Source organism: Oryza sativa, chromosome 3, assembly GCF_034140825.1.
Source record: "Oryza sativa Japonica Group chromosome 3, ASM3414082v1".
NCBI classification, from domain to species: Eukaryota; Viridiplantae; Streptophyta; class Magnoliopsida; order Poales; family Poaceae; genus Oryza; species Oryza sativa.
This window is the reverse complement of record NC_089037.1, coordinates 5,636,581-5,651,220: the sequence shown is the minus strand read 5'-3', so window position 1 is coordinate 5,651,220 and position 14,640 is coordinate 5,636,581. Positions and strand designations below refer to the sequence as shown.

At 49.6% G+C, this 14,640-nt stretch overlaps 3 protein-coding genes across 7 annotated transcripts; 2 read left to right on the top strand and 1 right to left on the bottom strand.

The window, feature by feature from the left end:
* Positions 1 to 452: 452 nt before the first annotated feature.
* Positions 453 to 7,236, top strand: LOC107277809 (disease resistance protein RPS5). Of its 4 annotated transcripts, none has more exons than XM_015777579.3 (4): positions 453 to 734; positions 2,039 to 2,125; positions 2,660 to 2,731; positions 4,089 to 7,236. In XM_015777579.3, exon 4 carries the CDS (start codon positions 4,193 to 4,195, stop codon positions 7,145 to 7,147), a length of 2,955 nt encoding a protein of 984 aa, XP_015633065.1. In that variant the 5' UTR covers positions 453 to 734; positions 2,039 to 2,125; positions 2,660 to 2,731; positions 4,089 to 4,192; the 3' UTR covers positions 7,148 to 7,236. The 4 variants fall into 4 exon arrangements, with proteins under 4 accessions (XP_015633065.1, XP_066164819.1, XP_066164818.1 ...); XM_066308722.1 differs by having other exon boundaries at positions 3,582 to 7,236; XM_066308721.1 differs by adding an exon at positions 3,582 to 3,681 and having other exon boundaries at positions 2,039 to 2,731.
* Positions 7,237 to 7,868: 632 nt separating this feature from the next.
* On the bottom strand, positions 7,869 to 9,945 carry LOC4332001 (probable E3 ubiquitin-protein ligase RHY1A). Its single transcript, XM_015777582.3, has 2 exons — positions 9,618 to 9,945; positions 7,869 to 8,725 (listed from the first exon to the last, which is right to left on the bottom strand). The coding sequence occupies exons 1-2, from the start codon at positions 9,849 to 9,851 to the stop codon at positions 8,141 to 8,143; spliced, it is 819 nt and encodes a 272-aa protein (XP_015633068.1). The 5' UTR covers positions 9,852 to 9,945; the 3' UTR covers positions 7,869 to 8,140.
* Positions 9,946 to 11,437: 1,492 nt separating this feature from the next.
* LOC4331999 (BTB/POZ domain-containing protein SR1IP1) lies at positions 11,438 to 14,366 on the top strand. 2 transcript variants are annotated; one of them, NM_001417356.1, is made up of 5 exons: positions 11,438 to 11,568; positions 11,914 to 11,983; positions 12,085 to 12,711; positions 12,810 to 13,376; positions 13,470 to 14,364. In NM_001417356.1, the coding sequence occupies exons 1-5, from the start codon at positions 11,516 to 11,518 to the stop codon at positions 14,031 to 14,033; spliced, it is 1,881 nt and encodes a 626-aa protein (NP_001404285.1). In that variant the 5' UTR covers positions 11,438 to 11,515; the 3' UTR covers positions 14,034 to 14,364. The 2 variants fall into 2 exon arrangements, with proteins under 2 accessions (NP_001404285.1, XP_015633070.1); XM_015777584.3 differs by having other exon boundaries at positions 11,452 to 11,568; positions 12,065 to 12,711; positions 13,470 to 14,366.
* The last annotated feature ends 274 nt before the right edge of the window (positions 14,367 to 14,640 follow it).

Here is a 14,640-nt window from a genome sequence, read left to right as displayed (position 1 = left end):
TATGACAGATGGGATCAGGTATTAATAGTATAGTAAGCAACTATTGTATAATTACATTGGCTATAGATGATTTGGAGCTAGTAGTTGGCTATACTATTAAACTTCCTCTAATGCTACAAGTAATAAAATCATGAGAAACTTCACTTTGGACCGTCTGTATTTATCAAAGTTTCATATTAAACTAGAGCTAGACTCATCTTTTCACTTAATGCCATATATAATTATCGTCATTTTTATTTTGAACCGAATTTTATAAATTGCACAAAGAATATTACGATGATTATTCTAGTTTATAGATCCAATCCCATTTCGTCTTCTGTCAGAAACTCAAAATTCAACAGTTTTTACTAACCCTAATCCCTAAAGTTTTTTTGGAAAAAAATAGTTCTTAAAACGTCGATCTGAAAAGCAACGACCGTTATTACCATTGGTAGCGGTCCTGATCGACGATCAGGGGTCTTATTGCAAAAATCTCAAGCTCCCTCAACATCAGCCGCGCATTTCGTCGAACACCGTGGCTGCCGCCGTCATCTCCGGCGCCGGCGAGCTCGGATCCTTCCTCCAATGGCTCCAGACGAACTTCTCCTTCAACTCAAATCCCCTCCGAACCCTAACCCCCCGTCTCCTGCACTCCATGGGCGAAGGCACCGACCTCCGCTGCCGTACGATCCGCGTCTGCAGCCGCTAGGGCTTCGGCATCTTATCTACCTCCCGGGGCGCAGGCGTCACCGACGGTAAATCCTCCCTCTTCCCCTTCTTAGATGGCTGCATTTCGTTGCAGGGGTAGTCATGGTGATGCCGCTCGTCATCTACAGTATTTTTTAGGTATCACGTTCTATGTTTTCTGTACCTTTAAAACGGATTTTAGCTGTTCCGGTGGAGATGAGGACGGAAAAAAAACTAGTCACATTATTCACATAGAGTTATTATAGTTGGAGGTGGTCAATTCAAAGTTGCACCCAAAATGGGCTCTTTGACCTCAGTAATTTGCAAGTACTTTCCATTCTACTATAGTGCCAGAACATGAGCTTGGATTTGAACATGTTGCTTTGTTGCTTGGAGATATCTGTGCTTCTCAGTTCACACACTGTATCTTAAGAATTCCATGTTTAGAGAGTTCATACTGCAGTAATTATAGATGAGACATTTTCTTTTGGTTTTTGTTGGTGCTTAGCTGATTAACTTGGTGACAAGAGATTATCAGCAAGAGCTAGTGCCTATGCTGGTATCTTTCCTTAGATTTTCTCAATTATCTAGTGCCAAATCGTACTTAACATGCCATGGACATGGAGTACTGCTTGCCTTGCATAATTAACCAGCTTCTTTGTGCGAGTACTGGCAACAACATGTCTCAAAATCAAAATCAGCAGTGAGCACCGGTGCTTTTTAACTAATAATGCTATAATACAATGTTTGCGAGTCCAAAATGTAGTTTCATGTAGTACATATTTTTGCTTCATCATCCATGATAATTGCTTAACGCTATGAAGATCACATGTATGAACAAAGGTAGCTTTATCATTATGCAAGGATTCAAAAAGTTGTTCATAAAGCAGTAGGGCTCTCTAGTTTCACAACAGTTAGGATCATTTTCTGATCTAACCTTAACGTTCGCATAATGATTTCTTCAATGGTCCTTGGGAGTTATCAAGAGGTAGAGATTCACCCTAGAGTTAATTTTTTATACCTCATGATTAACACTAAAATACACATTACCTTTGAATGCCTCCTAACTCCTAAGGATAGTAAAGAAACTCCAAGGATCCGTTTCTCGCACTTTGAGAAGTTCTAATTCATGTATTCTTATGTTAAATTGATTCTAGGACCTATTTTATTTATTCTTGATAGATTAAATCTAGTAAAAGATGGAGAAGCTTCACTTGAAAAGTCCAGGTTAAGTCAGCAGTCATAATGGGAACCCAGTTTGCTCATATATCTTCTTTAGAGTCAAGTAATAGATAGATCCCATGTTCACACCCATATGTAATATAGCACACTTTGAATAATTCATTGATCAATCCTTTTATTTTTTTTCCAGAATGACTGGACTTGAAGAGTGAACAGAAGCATCCGGCAGCCAAGTTCAAGAGAAGTTCGATTTCAGTGTTTCAGAAGATTCCTTGAGGTAGGGGCTTAGGACTTTTTTGTTCAGTACCATATGCTCAACATATTGATCTTCATGCCCTATTTTTTGCCGGGCCGACCAAGATAGGCCAACTAAATTTACTTAAGATTGAAGAATATGTACAAATATACAAAGTTTTAACTTCAACAAGAAGTTGTCGAAGTAATGGAAGTTGTCACAGGAGCAACCTCCCAAAAGAAAAGATTACACTGAGAGACTACTCTCCTATATTTCTGAAAACCCCGGCTTCCTTCCAAATCGCCACTTCCTCTTTGATTGAACCAAACAGGAAACCGGCTGAGCGCCGCTGGTTCTGAAACACAAGCACATTTCTTTCCTTCCAAACCATCCAACAAACAAGCAGCACAGGGCCATTTTCTTCATGTCTTATTTTTATCTCTCCCTACTGTTTTTTTTGTCCTTTTCCATAGCAGAAGCGATGTAATCAACAAGAACAAGTCTAAGACTCAGTGTTAGGTTGTGCTTTGTGTACCGAAGTGGGCAAAAGCAGTTGACAAGGTTGTTGTTCCTTAGGGATCCGGAATATGTTCTGGTGCTGTCTTCAGAAAAATGTGTTCTGGCACTGTCTTTAGAAGAAACTGGCCGGTATGTATTTCCCTTCTGTTCTCAGTACACAGCCGTATCTACTTCATTTTACTTTCTGTAGTTCTAGTGCTGTAGTGCACTACCACCCTTAGTATTGACTGCTGATTTTACTGAGTAAAAAATGTGGACTACTGAAGCTAACTCAATCGCAAAAAGAATAGAAAATGGCCTGAAAATGTTTCATGTCTTCTGATGAATTAGTTTAGAATTCATAGCCAGACCATTAACATACAATGGAGAACAGTAAACAGTTCAGCCAACTGTCCAGGGTAGAGCCAACAGCCAAGCTTTGTCCCATCTTTTGATTGTTTAGACGGTAAGTTTGTCATTTTGACATCATACAACCCTCTTCTAAAGTTCTGATCACTGTTGAACACATCCTCTGATTTGTGTCAGTTCGGCACTTAGGCCCTTGCTCAGTTGGACATCTCCACTTTTTTTTTTTTGCCGTCATCAAGGTAAAGGAGAAGTTACATGTTTCACGACATTATACTATGGACATCTCCACTTATCAAACAGTATGTCAGCAATGTTGTCCAACATTTGACAACATTGATACAGTATGCATAAAGTATCGGATAAAATTTGAAGTCCAAACTTTATATATAAATCCAGAAAAAAAATTGTGAATAAGCATACGACTTAAGGCTATGAAAATGACTTTGACTAACCAATCAAATCCCCAACACCCCATCTTCCTTGCTAAAAGAAGCTGGAAGCTACATAGCATATTTTAGTGAAGATATGGTATTCATCTTTTTCCTACTATATATAACATATGGTCAGCTTTCATAATGCACCTATAAATCGGCGCGTCACACAGTGAATATGGTTGACTTTGTTTATTCAGGTCGTACCTGATTAGTCAAAGGCACATTACCATTAAGCTGTTCCTGTCAGTCACTGTCACAACTCACACGCCATGCTTAGTTGCATACACTGTTCTGTAGGTGAGTTCGTCTTTGCCCTTTTTCTTTGGATTTGCTATAAATACTACTACCTCCGTTTTTTAATAGATGGCGCCGTTGACTTTTTCTCACATGTTTGACCATTCGTCTTATTCAAAAATTTTATGCAAATGTATAAGATATAAATCACACTTAAAGTACTATTAGTGATAAAACAACTCATAACAAAATAAATATAATTACGTAAATTTTTTGAATAAGACGAATGGTCAAACATGTGAGAAAAAGTCAACGGCGTCATCTATTAAAAAACGGAGGGAGTAGCTGGGTGACTGGGTCAATCCAACTGCTAGCACGTGTTCAATATCCTCTCAAATTCACAAAGTTTATCTTTATACGAAATTTATCATCAAGGCGGCATAATTCATATATCCATTATATATGTCTAGCACAAATTTGATCTAGTCCGTCCACGGAAGCATTCGACACTGCCATCGCCGCTCACCTGACTACTCGGCCACGATCAGACGCCATTGCCGGCGGCGACGGCGACATGGACGCTCCGGCCGACCAACAAGTCGCCGACAGCACGTCCACCTGCTGCGCGATCCACCTGTGGAGCGAACTCGACGACATGCTCGACGTGGCGAGGAACGTCCGCCGCCTGGAGGAGACCGTCGGCCAGCTCGCCGCGCAGCGTAGCAGCTTGCACGGCGCTATCGTGGACGCCCGCGTCGTGGGCGTCGACGACGGCGAAGACGGTGGCGCCGCCGACCGGCTGCGCCGCCTGGGGTGCACCGAGGAGGCGGCGAACTGGCTGGGGCGCGCCCGCGTCGCCGAGAAGCAAGGGAACGCCGTCGCGGCGGACTACGCCGCGCTGTCCATGCCACGCCTCCGCCTCGTCGCGCGCTACCGCATCGGCAAGCGCGCGTCGCGCGCGCTCCGGCAGGCGCAGCAGCTCGTGCAGGAGCGTGGCGCGATCTGCGCCGCGCGGCGCGGGGTCGGCAGCTTCGCCGCCACGACGCACCAGTCGGCGCCGACGCCCGCGGCGGCCGCCGTCGGGACGGAGGATTACCTCAAGGAGGCGCTCGGCTACATCGCCGACGACGCCGTTGGAGTCATCGGCGTCTGCGGCATGGGAGGGGTGGGGAAGACCACCCTCCTCCGCGCCATCAACAACAGCTTCCTTCCCACCGCGCGGCAGCCGCCGGCGAGCAGCAAGGTGTTCGACCACGTCGTCTGGGCAGTAGCCTCGAAGGAATGCAGAATCGATCGGCTCCAGGACGACGTCGCGAAGAAACTTGGCTTGCCATTGGCGAGCCTCCCCGACGAACACTCGGACGCCGACTTGGAGCAACGTGCTCTGCCGATCGCCGAGCACCTCAAGAACACAGGCTTCTTGATGCTACTAGACGACCTGTGGGAATGCTTCGATCTGAAGCTCATCGGCGTTCCTTATCCAGACGGCAGCGCCGGCGACGAGCTGCCGCGGAAGGTCGTGCTGACGACGAGGTCGGAGATCGTCTGCGGCAACATGAAGGCCGATCGGGTTCTCAACGTGGAGTGCCTGAAGCCGGACGACGCGTGGACGCTCTTCGAGATGAACGCCACGGCCGCGGCCGTCACGTCCCACCCGGCGATCGCCGGGCTCGCCAGGGAGGTCGCCGGCGAGTGCCGCGGGCTGCCGCTCGCGCTCATCACCATCGGCAAGGCTCTGTCTACCAAGACCGACCCGGAGCTGTGGCGACACGCCATTGACAAGCTGAGGAACGCGCACCTGCACGAGATCACCGGCATGGAGGAGGAGAACGCCGGCATGCTGCGCGTGCTCAAGGTCAGCTACGACTACCTCCCGACCACCACGATGCAGGAGTGCTTCCTGACGTGCTGCCTCTGGCCTGAGGATTACTCGATCGAGAGGGAGAAGCTCGTCGAGTGCTGGCTCGGGCTCGGCCTCATCGCCGGCTCCAGCAGCATCGACGACGACGTCGAGACGGGCGCGCGGATCATCGCCGCTCTGAAGGACGTCCGCCTTCTGGAGTCCGGCGGCGACGTCGTCGGCGACACGCGGGGCGTCAGGATGCACGACATGATACGCGACATGGCCATCTGGATCGCCTCCGACTGCGGCGCCACGAGGAACAGGTGGCTGGTGCGCGCCGGCGTCGGCATCAAGACCGCGTCGAAGCTGAACGAGCAGTGGCGCACCTCGCCGGCGGCGGCGGGCGCGTCGACGGAGCGCGTCTCGCTGATGAGAAACCTCATCGAGGAGCTCCCGGCGCGGCTCCCCGCCCGCCGCGGCGTCAGGGCGCTGATGCTGCAGATGAACACGTCGCTGCGCGCCATCCCCGGGAGCTTCCTCCGGTGCGTGCCGGCGCTCACGTACCTGGATCTCTCCGACACCATCGTCATGGCGCTGCCCGGCGAGATCGGCTCGCTCGTCGGCCTCAGATACCTCAACGTGTCCGGCACCTTCATCGGCGCTCTGCCGCCTGAGCTGCTGCACCTCACGCAGCTCGAACACCTGCTCCTGAGCGACACGAACATGCTCGACAGCATACCAAGGAACGTCATCCTGGGCCTCCAGAAGCTGAAGATCCTCGACGTCTTCGCCAGCAGGTACACCCGATGGAGGCTGAACGCCGACGACGACGATGCCGCCACCGCATCCGAGGCGAGCCTCGATGAGCTTGAAGCGAGGAACGCGTCCATCAAGTTCCTCGGCATCAATGTCAGCAGCGTCGCCGCACTCCGGAAGCTCTCCGGCTTCACCAACGTCTCGACGAGGCGGCTGTGCCTGAAGGACATGGCCGGGCCGGCGTCGCTCACCCTGCTCCCTTCCACGCTATCGGACACGCTAGGAGGCCTTGACATGCTGGAAAGACTGCAGCACCTCGCCATCCGGAGCTGCACCGGCGTCAAGGACATTGTCATCGACGCCGGCAGCGGCAGCGGCAGCGACTCCGACGACGAGCTGCGTCGATCTTTCCGCCTACCGAAGCTGGACAGGCTCCGTCTCCTGAGCGTCCGTCACCTCGAGACGATCCGATTCCGGCACACGACGGCAGCCGCCCATGTCCTCCCGGCGCTCCGGCGGATCAACATCCTCAACTGCTTCCAGCTCAAGAACGCCAACTGGGTGTTGCACCTCCCGGCGCTGGAGCATCTGGAGCTACACTACTGCCACGACATGGAGGCGATCGTCGACGGTGGCGGCGACACCGCGGCGGAGGACCGGAGGACGCCGACGACGTTCCCTTGCCTGAAGACTCTGGCGGTGCACGGGATGCGGAGCCTTGCGTGCTTGTGCCGGGGCGTCCCGGCGATCAGCTTCCCGGCCCTGGAGATCCTCGAGGTCGGCCAATGTTACGCTCTCCGGCGGCTCGACGGCGTGCGGCCGCTGAAGCTACGGGAGATCCAGGGCAGCGACGAGTGGTGGCAGCAGCTGGAGTGGGAGGAGGATGGCATCAAGGATGCACTCTTCCCTTACTTCAAGAACCATTCCTGACAAAAGAAATATTGCCATCCAAAGAACATGGTATTGACTGGAGTACAGTATATTTACAGATGATATACAAATTACACAATGGATCGCAATGGATGTCAAAACTCTAAAAGACGTAGGAGTATTCTCGATTCATAAACATTAAACAAGTCGGTATCCTGGGGAATAGCAGCACAAAAAAAGAATTAGGTAGCAGAAATCCAATGGGAAAGAATGGTGCCATAGCAGAACAGCTGCAAGCATACACACAAAATTGAACACCAATACTCCAAGGAAAGGAAAGAAAACTACAAGAAGAAAAATACCTAAGAACGTTACGCTTCACAAAAGAATTCACACAAAATCTAGACTAATATTCTAAGAAAAGAAAAGAAAAGAAAACTACAAGAAGAATAACTAGATTATTGTTCTTCACAAAGAAAAAGGAAAATATCAAAGAAAAAGGAAAATATGAGGATGTATATATAACTTGTAGTGTTAATCAGAAGGTGTGTAAAAGTATAATACCTTCAAATAACATAAATACCTCTACCTCCCAACTCCCAAAGACCATTGAGAACTCGCTACACTGATGCATGTTTTGCTGTTACCTGCAATCCTGATGATGGTATAGATGAAAATTTCCCAAATATAAAGATCATGATACTGCCTTGACGACACAATCCACACCAGACTATTCAAGGATTTCAAAGCATCTCAGCAGTTCATACCTACGCCATACTCATATCAACCGAAACAACATTGGTTATGTATGTCAGTTTCTCATCGGATTTACAAAAAGGAAAAAAAATGTACTACCATATACTATCAGTCATTGCACACAATTCTCAATCCTTTTGCAGCACAACTCCAGTGGCAACAATGAAATTCAATAGAGTGATGTCATACCAACTCCGGGTAACAGGCATGCACATAACACTGAATTACAACAATACATCTTACTGTTAATTACAGTTCTAATGAGAGTGCCAAACTGCCAATGCAGAACTAAGGTAGTCAGGATCGTGACTGTATGTTTGTTCGACAATATGGGCAATCAGCACATTTCCGTACCCATGGCTCCAGGCAATTCGAGTGAAACCTGTGCCCACAACGTAGCTTTATGAGCTCATCTCCGTCATAGAATCCATCAAGGCAAATCGAGCATTCTGGTGATGCCTCCCTGTTGTCATCTTTGCTTGCCTCAAAAATCTCTATCTGTAGCCGAAGGAAGGCCGCCTTGCTCAGCCCACGTGATCTTTTTAAGGAACTGGTGTCAATGGGTGACCTTTCTTCATCTGACTCGCTACTTGGATGGGCCAATGATGAGCTGGACCTATTTGCTTCATATGGAGCATCCCTGTTCCCGAAGTCAATGATTCTAAACACATCAGTAGCTGAAAATTCATCCAATGTGATAGATGGCCTTGACACAGATGAACCAATAGAAATGCCTCTCAGTCTCTCTAGAACACGTGCTTGTGCTTGCAGTACAGCACCAGGAAGCCGCTCATTTGTTCTGAACATCAGCCTATCCAGTCGGTTCCTCCTAGTTGCAGAGTCCCCAATGTTGCTATTGTCTATGTATGATAAGACACGATCCTGTAGACAACAAAAGAGACCGAATATCCTCATTTGATTCACCAGAAACAACAAACATCAATCTAAATTTACGTTTTCTTAGTTGAAATAAATAGATCAGAATGCTGTACAGTTATAAATTCCACTATGCATCCTAGGTCATAATTTAATGTTCATCCATAACAATTCATAATAAGAATTTCAAGTGGAACTGGAACAAAAAGAAGAAGAAGAAAAGGCAATGGAATACTAAATGCACAGGTCTGAGTATTGACATTCTAATAAGCGTAGCCAATATTCTAAACATACATCCTAGCCATTTCAATTTTCAGGAGTGAGTGAAGAAAGATGAGGCACCATCACACCATTTTGATATGTTATATTTTCTATGGAAATGAAGATAAGGGTCTCCTTCAACTTAATGTTTATAACGAAAATCAAGCCTTTACAGGATGCAACGAATTCTCGAGATACACTGCACGATATTATCACTGCCCCTTTGGGGACCGTAATGATCTACAAGTGCATAGCAGAAGAACACCTCAGTTGAACAGACCAAACAGCATGATCGGGTTTGGTTTCAGTCTTTTGTGCAAGTACTAGTACTTGCCAGGACGATATTGATTAGTACTCAACGTGACAATTGATGCAGTAACAGAAAAAAAAATGGAAGAGAATAGGCTAGCCACACTAACAATTGTCCCCATTTCACCATAAACTAGGCGAGGATAACCTAATCTAAAGCATCCAAACCCCAATCGGGATTGCGCAAGCCAAATTAGGAGCCCTAATCCTCCCAAATTTTTATCAGTATGAGCTAAATCATTTCGATCTAATCACATCCACACAAAAATAATAAAAAAATGAACAAAAAAAATCTAGAGAGGATGAGGCGGGGGGATGTGCTTCTCACGGTGTACGAAGCGCGGCGGCGGGAGGGCGGGGCCCCGGTGTGCAGGTGCTGGCGGACGTCCCCGGCGGCGTCGAGCTGGCGGCGCGGGCGGCAGCCCCGGCGCCGGCCGCGGCGATCGGCGAGGCCGTGCGGGTCATGGAGCGCGTCCGCAGGCGGATCCGGGTCCGGATCGGGGTCGGAGAGGCGGGCGGCGCGGGCGCGGCGGGCGGTGAAGAGCTCGGAGGCGCTCGTCATGGCGGGGTGGCGGCGGTGGTGCGAGGCCGCGAGCTCCCTGCCTCCTCGACGCGGCGACCGAACGGACGGGACAAGGATTTGGTTGGTCGTCTCCGCTTTGCTCTTCTTCCTCCCCTTTTTCTTCGTCCCTTCCTTTTTCACGCTTAATTTAATTGTTTTCTTGCTATTTTATGCTCCTGTATTGGACCTACGTCAAAATGACAGGCAGCCATGTACAGTATGCTAATACTATGATTGACACGTTCTATTTTTTTTATCAGCACATATTGCAAGTGCTAGTAAAAAAAATATTAGGGACATTATCCATTCATATACTCTGGTTATTTAGGACACGCAGATTAATTAAGGCCTGAGTAGAAAACACAATCCTGTCGTATGCTCCTGAATATAAGAAAGAAATGAACAAACACAATATTTTTCTCCTATTATTTTCTTTTATCTTTGTACACATGTGGACATGCCATTATTAGCATTTTTAAGGACCTATTCAGATTGTAGTCAAAATAAACCTTACCAAGTTTTGGCAATGCCAAAATTTTAGCATGGCAAGATAGCAATATTGCCAAAATTTTAGTAGGATTTTTTATGTATTTATCAATTTTGGCAACAAACTAAACATAGATATTTTTTTAGCAACTTTGCCAAAAAAAAAAGATATGGTTGAAAATAGCATCAAAGTGAACAGGTCTTAAGAGAACTATTTTCAAAATAAGAATTAGAGTACATGATCAAAATATATGTTTTATTTATTACTTTTTTTTGTGTGTGTTTCCTTGGCTCCTTGCTCCTTGTAAAAAGATGACTCTTTAGTTATCAGGAAAATATTACGATTCAACAATCTTAATTCAATTATTACAAACCACGACAATCAGCCAGCTTCTCCACGGAACAAATCAAACAAACCGGGAAGGTTTACTTCAACCCAACGGCGCCGTAACCGGCAACTCAGCAACCGTGACCGGACCGGACCGGAGGTCAGTAGGTCACCGGAAATTTCACCCGGTAGGAAAGGAATAAATTCATTTTGACTCTCTTAGGACCGAATCTGATTTGTTTCCTCGAACCGTAATACTGGATATCTCCGCTTCCACCTCAGTTGATGCGGCGAGATACGAATCAGATTGCATCGAGGGGATCGAGATATCCGGTATTGCGGTTCGAGGATAAGAATCAGATTCGGTCACTAGTTAAGGGGCTAAAAGTGAACTTATTCCATCAGGAAACCGATCTCCCAGTGGGCCGCGCCCCTTATCTCCTAAGACGCGGCCCACCTCGTCCAGGCCCATGGCTCCAAGGCGCAGCGCGCGCCCGCCCGCCCGTCTCCCTCTCCCCGAAGACAATTTTGAGTCTGACAGAGAAAAGAACAGCGGAAAAAGGGCAAGTGGGGCAGCAGCAAGCACAAGCCATTCGGGACCGATTCCATCCACAAGCCGCCGTACGAATTGCCATTGTGTGGCGTCCAGCCACCACGCGGGTCCAATGGCAACCGCGGCTCAATCCGGAGGGTGCCGCACCTGCGTCACTCACTGCACCCGTGATTTCCTCCGACGGCGACGCGCGTTTGGGCCAAGATAAAGAGAATATTTTGTGTGAAAATTGTGACTTCTGCGTGCGAGAGGAGGAGAGAGAGAGAGAGAGAGAGAGAGAGAGAGAGAAGGTCAGGGATGCAGGCTGAGGCTCGGTTCGTCTCGCCTGCGATGAAGCGAACCAGCGACTGGTACGTTTGCCGCCCTTCGTCCTCCTCCTCACCTTCCTGCTACGAGTTCATCTGTTCCTCTTGTGGTTGTTGCATGTTTAATTTGCATGGTGTTTCTATCTGATATGAACTGTAATTTTGTCAAAAAAAAGTTTCAATTGCTCTTCATTTAGTTGGAGACTGTTTTGTTTTTCAATTAGAAGTGATAGTGCTGCTTCAAAGTGAGCAGCACAAAAACTTCCCTAAATCAACACACAGTACAGCTTGGTAGCATCCTGCTTTTAGTTCGGAGTCACAAATCACAACACTGTAACCGAACTATGCAAGAACACAAGTCTGAACAAAAATTTCACTTCATTGCTACAGGATACTTTCGCAAGAACTCCCAAGCGATATTACCATCAAAGTCGACGATGCCGCCTTCAACCTGCACAAGGTGATTTTCATCAACCCAAATTTGTTTTTTTTTTCAGTTTTCACTGCGTGTTCTAGCAAAGAAAAACTGAGTTTTTGACAGGTGTTTAATTGTTACTGCAGCTTCCATTGGCATCCAGGTGCGGCTACATCAAGAAGCAGGTGTCAGGAGTCGGCGGCAACAAGGCGACGCACCTGGAGATCGCCGGCATGCCCGGCGGCTCCAAGTCGTTCGAGCTCGTCGTCAAGTTCTGCTACGGCGTCAACTTCGAGATCACCGTGGACAACGTCGCCATGCTGCGTTGCGCCGGCGAGCACCTCGAGATGACCGAGGAGTGCAGGCCGGGCAACCTGGTCGGCAGGACGGAGGCCTACCTGGAGGAGGTGGCGCTGGCGAGCCTCGAGGGCGCGGTCGCCGTGCTCCGCAAGGCCGAGGAGCTCCTCCCGGCGTCGGAGGAGAAGGCGCGGCTCGTCGCCAGGTGCATCGACGCCGTCGCGTCCATCGTCTGCGGCGGCGACGGCCAGTTCAGCATGTCGCTGGGCACCCCCGGCGGCGGCGGCGGCGGCGGCTACAATGGCGTGGGCGCCGCGGCGTCGAGGGAGGTCGACGACTGGTGCGCCGACGAGCTGACGGCGCTGCGGATCGACACGTTCCAGCGCGTCATGATCGCGATGAAGGCGAGGGGCTTCAAGGGCATCGCCATGGGGACACTCATCATGCTCTACGCCCAGAAATCTCTTCGACGGCTGGTTAGTTTCTGAGCTCTGCGCGTCGCCGGCAATGGTCGCGATCGGTCGTTTCGTTTCTTGGATCATCATCTGACCATGGCGCGTGGTTCGTGGTGCAGGACATGCACGGGAGGGACAGGAAGAAGATGGGCGCGAGGCAGGAGCACGAGAAGCGGGTGGTGCTCGAGACGATCGTGAGCCTGCTGCCGAGGGAGAGGAACACTCTGTCGGTGAGCTTCCTGTCGATGCTGCTCCGCGCCGCGATCCACCTCGACACGACGCTGGCGTGCCGGCTCGACCTCGAGAAGCGAATGGCGGCGCAGCTCGGCCAGGCCGTGCTCGACGACCTCCTCATCCCGTCCTCCTCGCCCGACGCCGCCGCCGCCACAACGGCCTACGACATCGACGCCGTGCAGAGGATCCTGGCCGGCTACCTCGACCTGGACTACACCACGGATCCGCCGCCACGGCTGGACTACACCACCGACGACGACTTCAGCTCGGCGGCGTCGCCGCCGCACAGCGACGTCGCCCAGGTCGGCAGGCTCATGGATAGCTACCTCGCCGAGATCGCCTCCGACGAGAACCTGTCCGTTGACAAGTTCACCGCCCTCGCCGAGCTCATCCCGGAGCGCGCCAGGTTCAACGAGGACGGCATGTACCGCGCCATTGACATCTACTTGAAGGTTAGAAGCTACCATTAACATCGATCACTAAAAGAAATGGTTGAATCCTTCGTTAATCGCTCCACTAAATGCTTATGTGGATTGATTCGATAGGCGCATCCGAGTCTGGCCGAGGGCGAGAGGAAGAAGGTGTGCAGGGCGATGGACTGCCAGAAGCTGTCGCGCGAGGCGTGCGCGCACGCGGCGCAGAACGACCGCCTGCCGGTGCAGACGGTGGTGCAGGTGCTGTACCACGAGCAGCGGCGCCTCCGCGCGCCATCGCAGCCGCCGAGCGCCGCGCCGTCGTACGCCGGCGGCGAGTCGCCGGCGCTGTCGTACAGGCCGACGCCGAGCTTCAACGGCCGGCACCGGCCGGGCGTTCCCGACGAGGTGTCCCGGCTGCAGCGCGAGAACGACGAGCTCAGGATGGAGCTGCTCCGGATGAAGATGCGCCTGAGAGACCCATCCGTGGCGTTCTCCGCAGGAGGAGTCCCGCCGTCCGGTAGGCCGCCGCTGCCGAAGAAGCCGGGCGGCGGCGGCGGCGGAAGCAGCGGCGGATTCATGAACAGCATGTCCAAGAAGCTCGGGAGGCTCAACCCGTTCTTGCGATCGGACGTGCTCGGCGGCGGCAGGGTGCGGACGAAGCCGCCCAAGGATCGGAGGCACTCCATTTCTTGACCAACCAGACCTTGATCAAAGTGATCATGCATGACTGGTGTCTTCATGGTGCTTTTGATTTTTCATGATCGCTATGTAGCAATGAACATAAATAAGCATGATAGTATGGAGGTAGTACTATTTCAGGTGTGTAGTATTTTAGTATGTAACCTTGTAAATGTATCATTTGTGTTACAACTTACAACACAAATTTTGAACTCATTTCAATGTAAGGTTTTGGTATAGTCCTAGTACAAAGCTGGTGTAGTCTACAGATGAGTAATTGATTTGATCGAAGTCGTTCTCAGTGTAAAGTATATGTCACTGAAGTATAAACAGTGAGATTTGCTCCAATCTATCTCGATGTACCGGTACCTCGAGATATCAAATCGTTTTCGATCATTAGATCTAATAATGTCTTTCCTGCCCAGCTAGATCCAATGATAAAAACAATTTGATACTGTGAGGTACCGGTATCTCGAGGTACTTTTGATGGACCAAAGTGAATCTCAAACAGTATTACAAATTCCAAAAAAAAAAGTTTTATTTTTACATTCTAAGAAGATGAGATGTGCCAGCCAAGTCCAAGTAACGACGCGAATGAAATCTCGGTATTATCCTGTCTCTC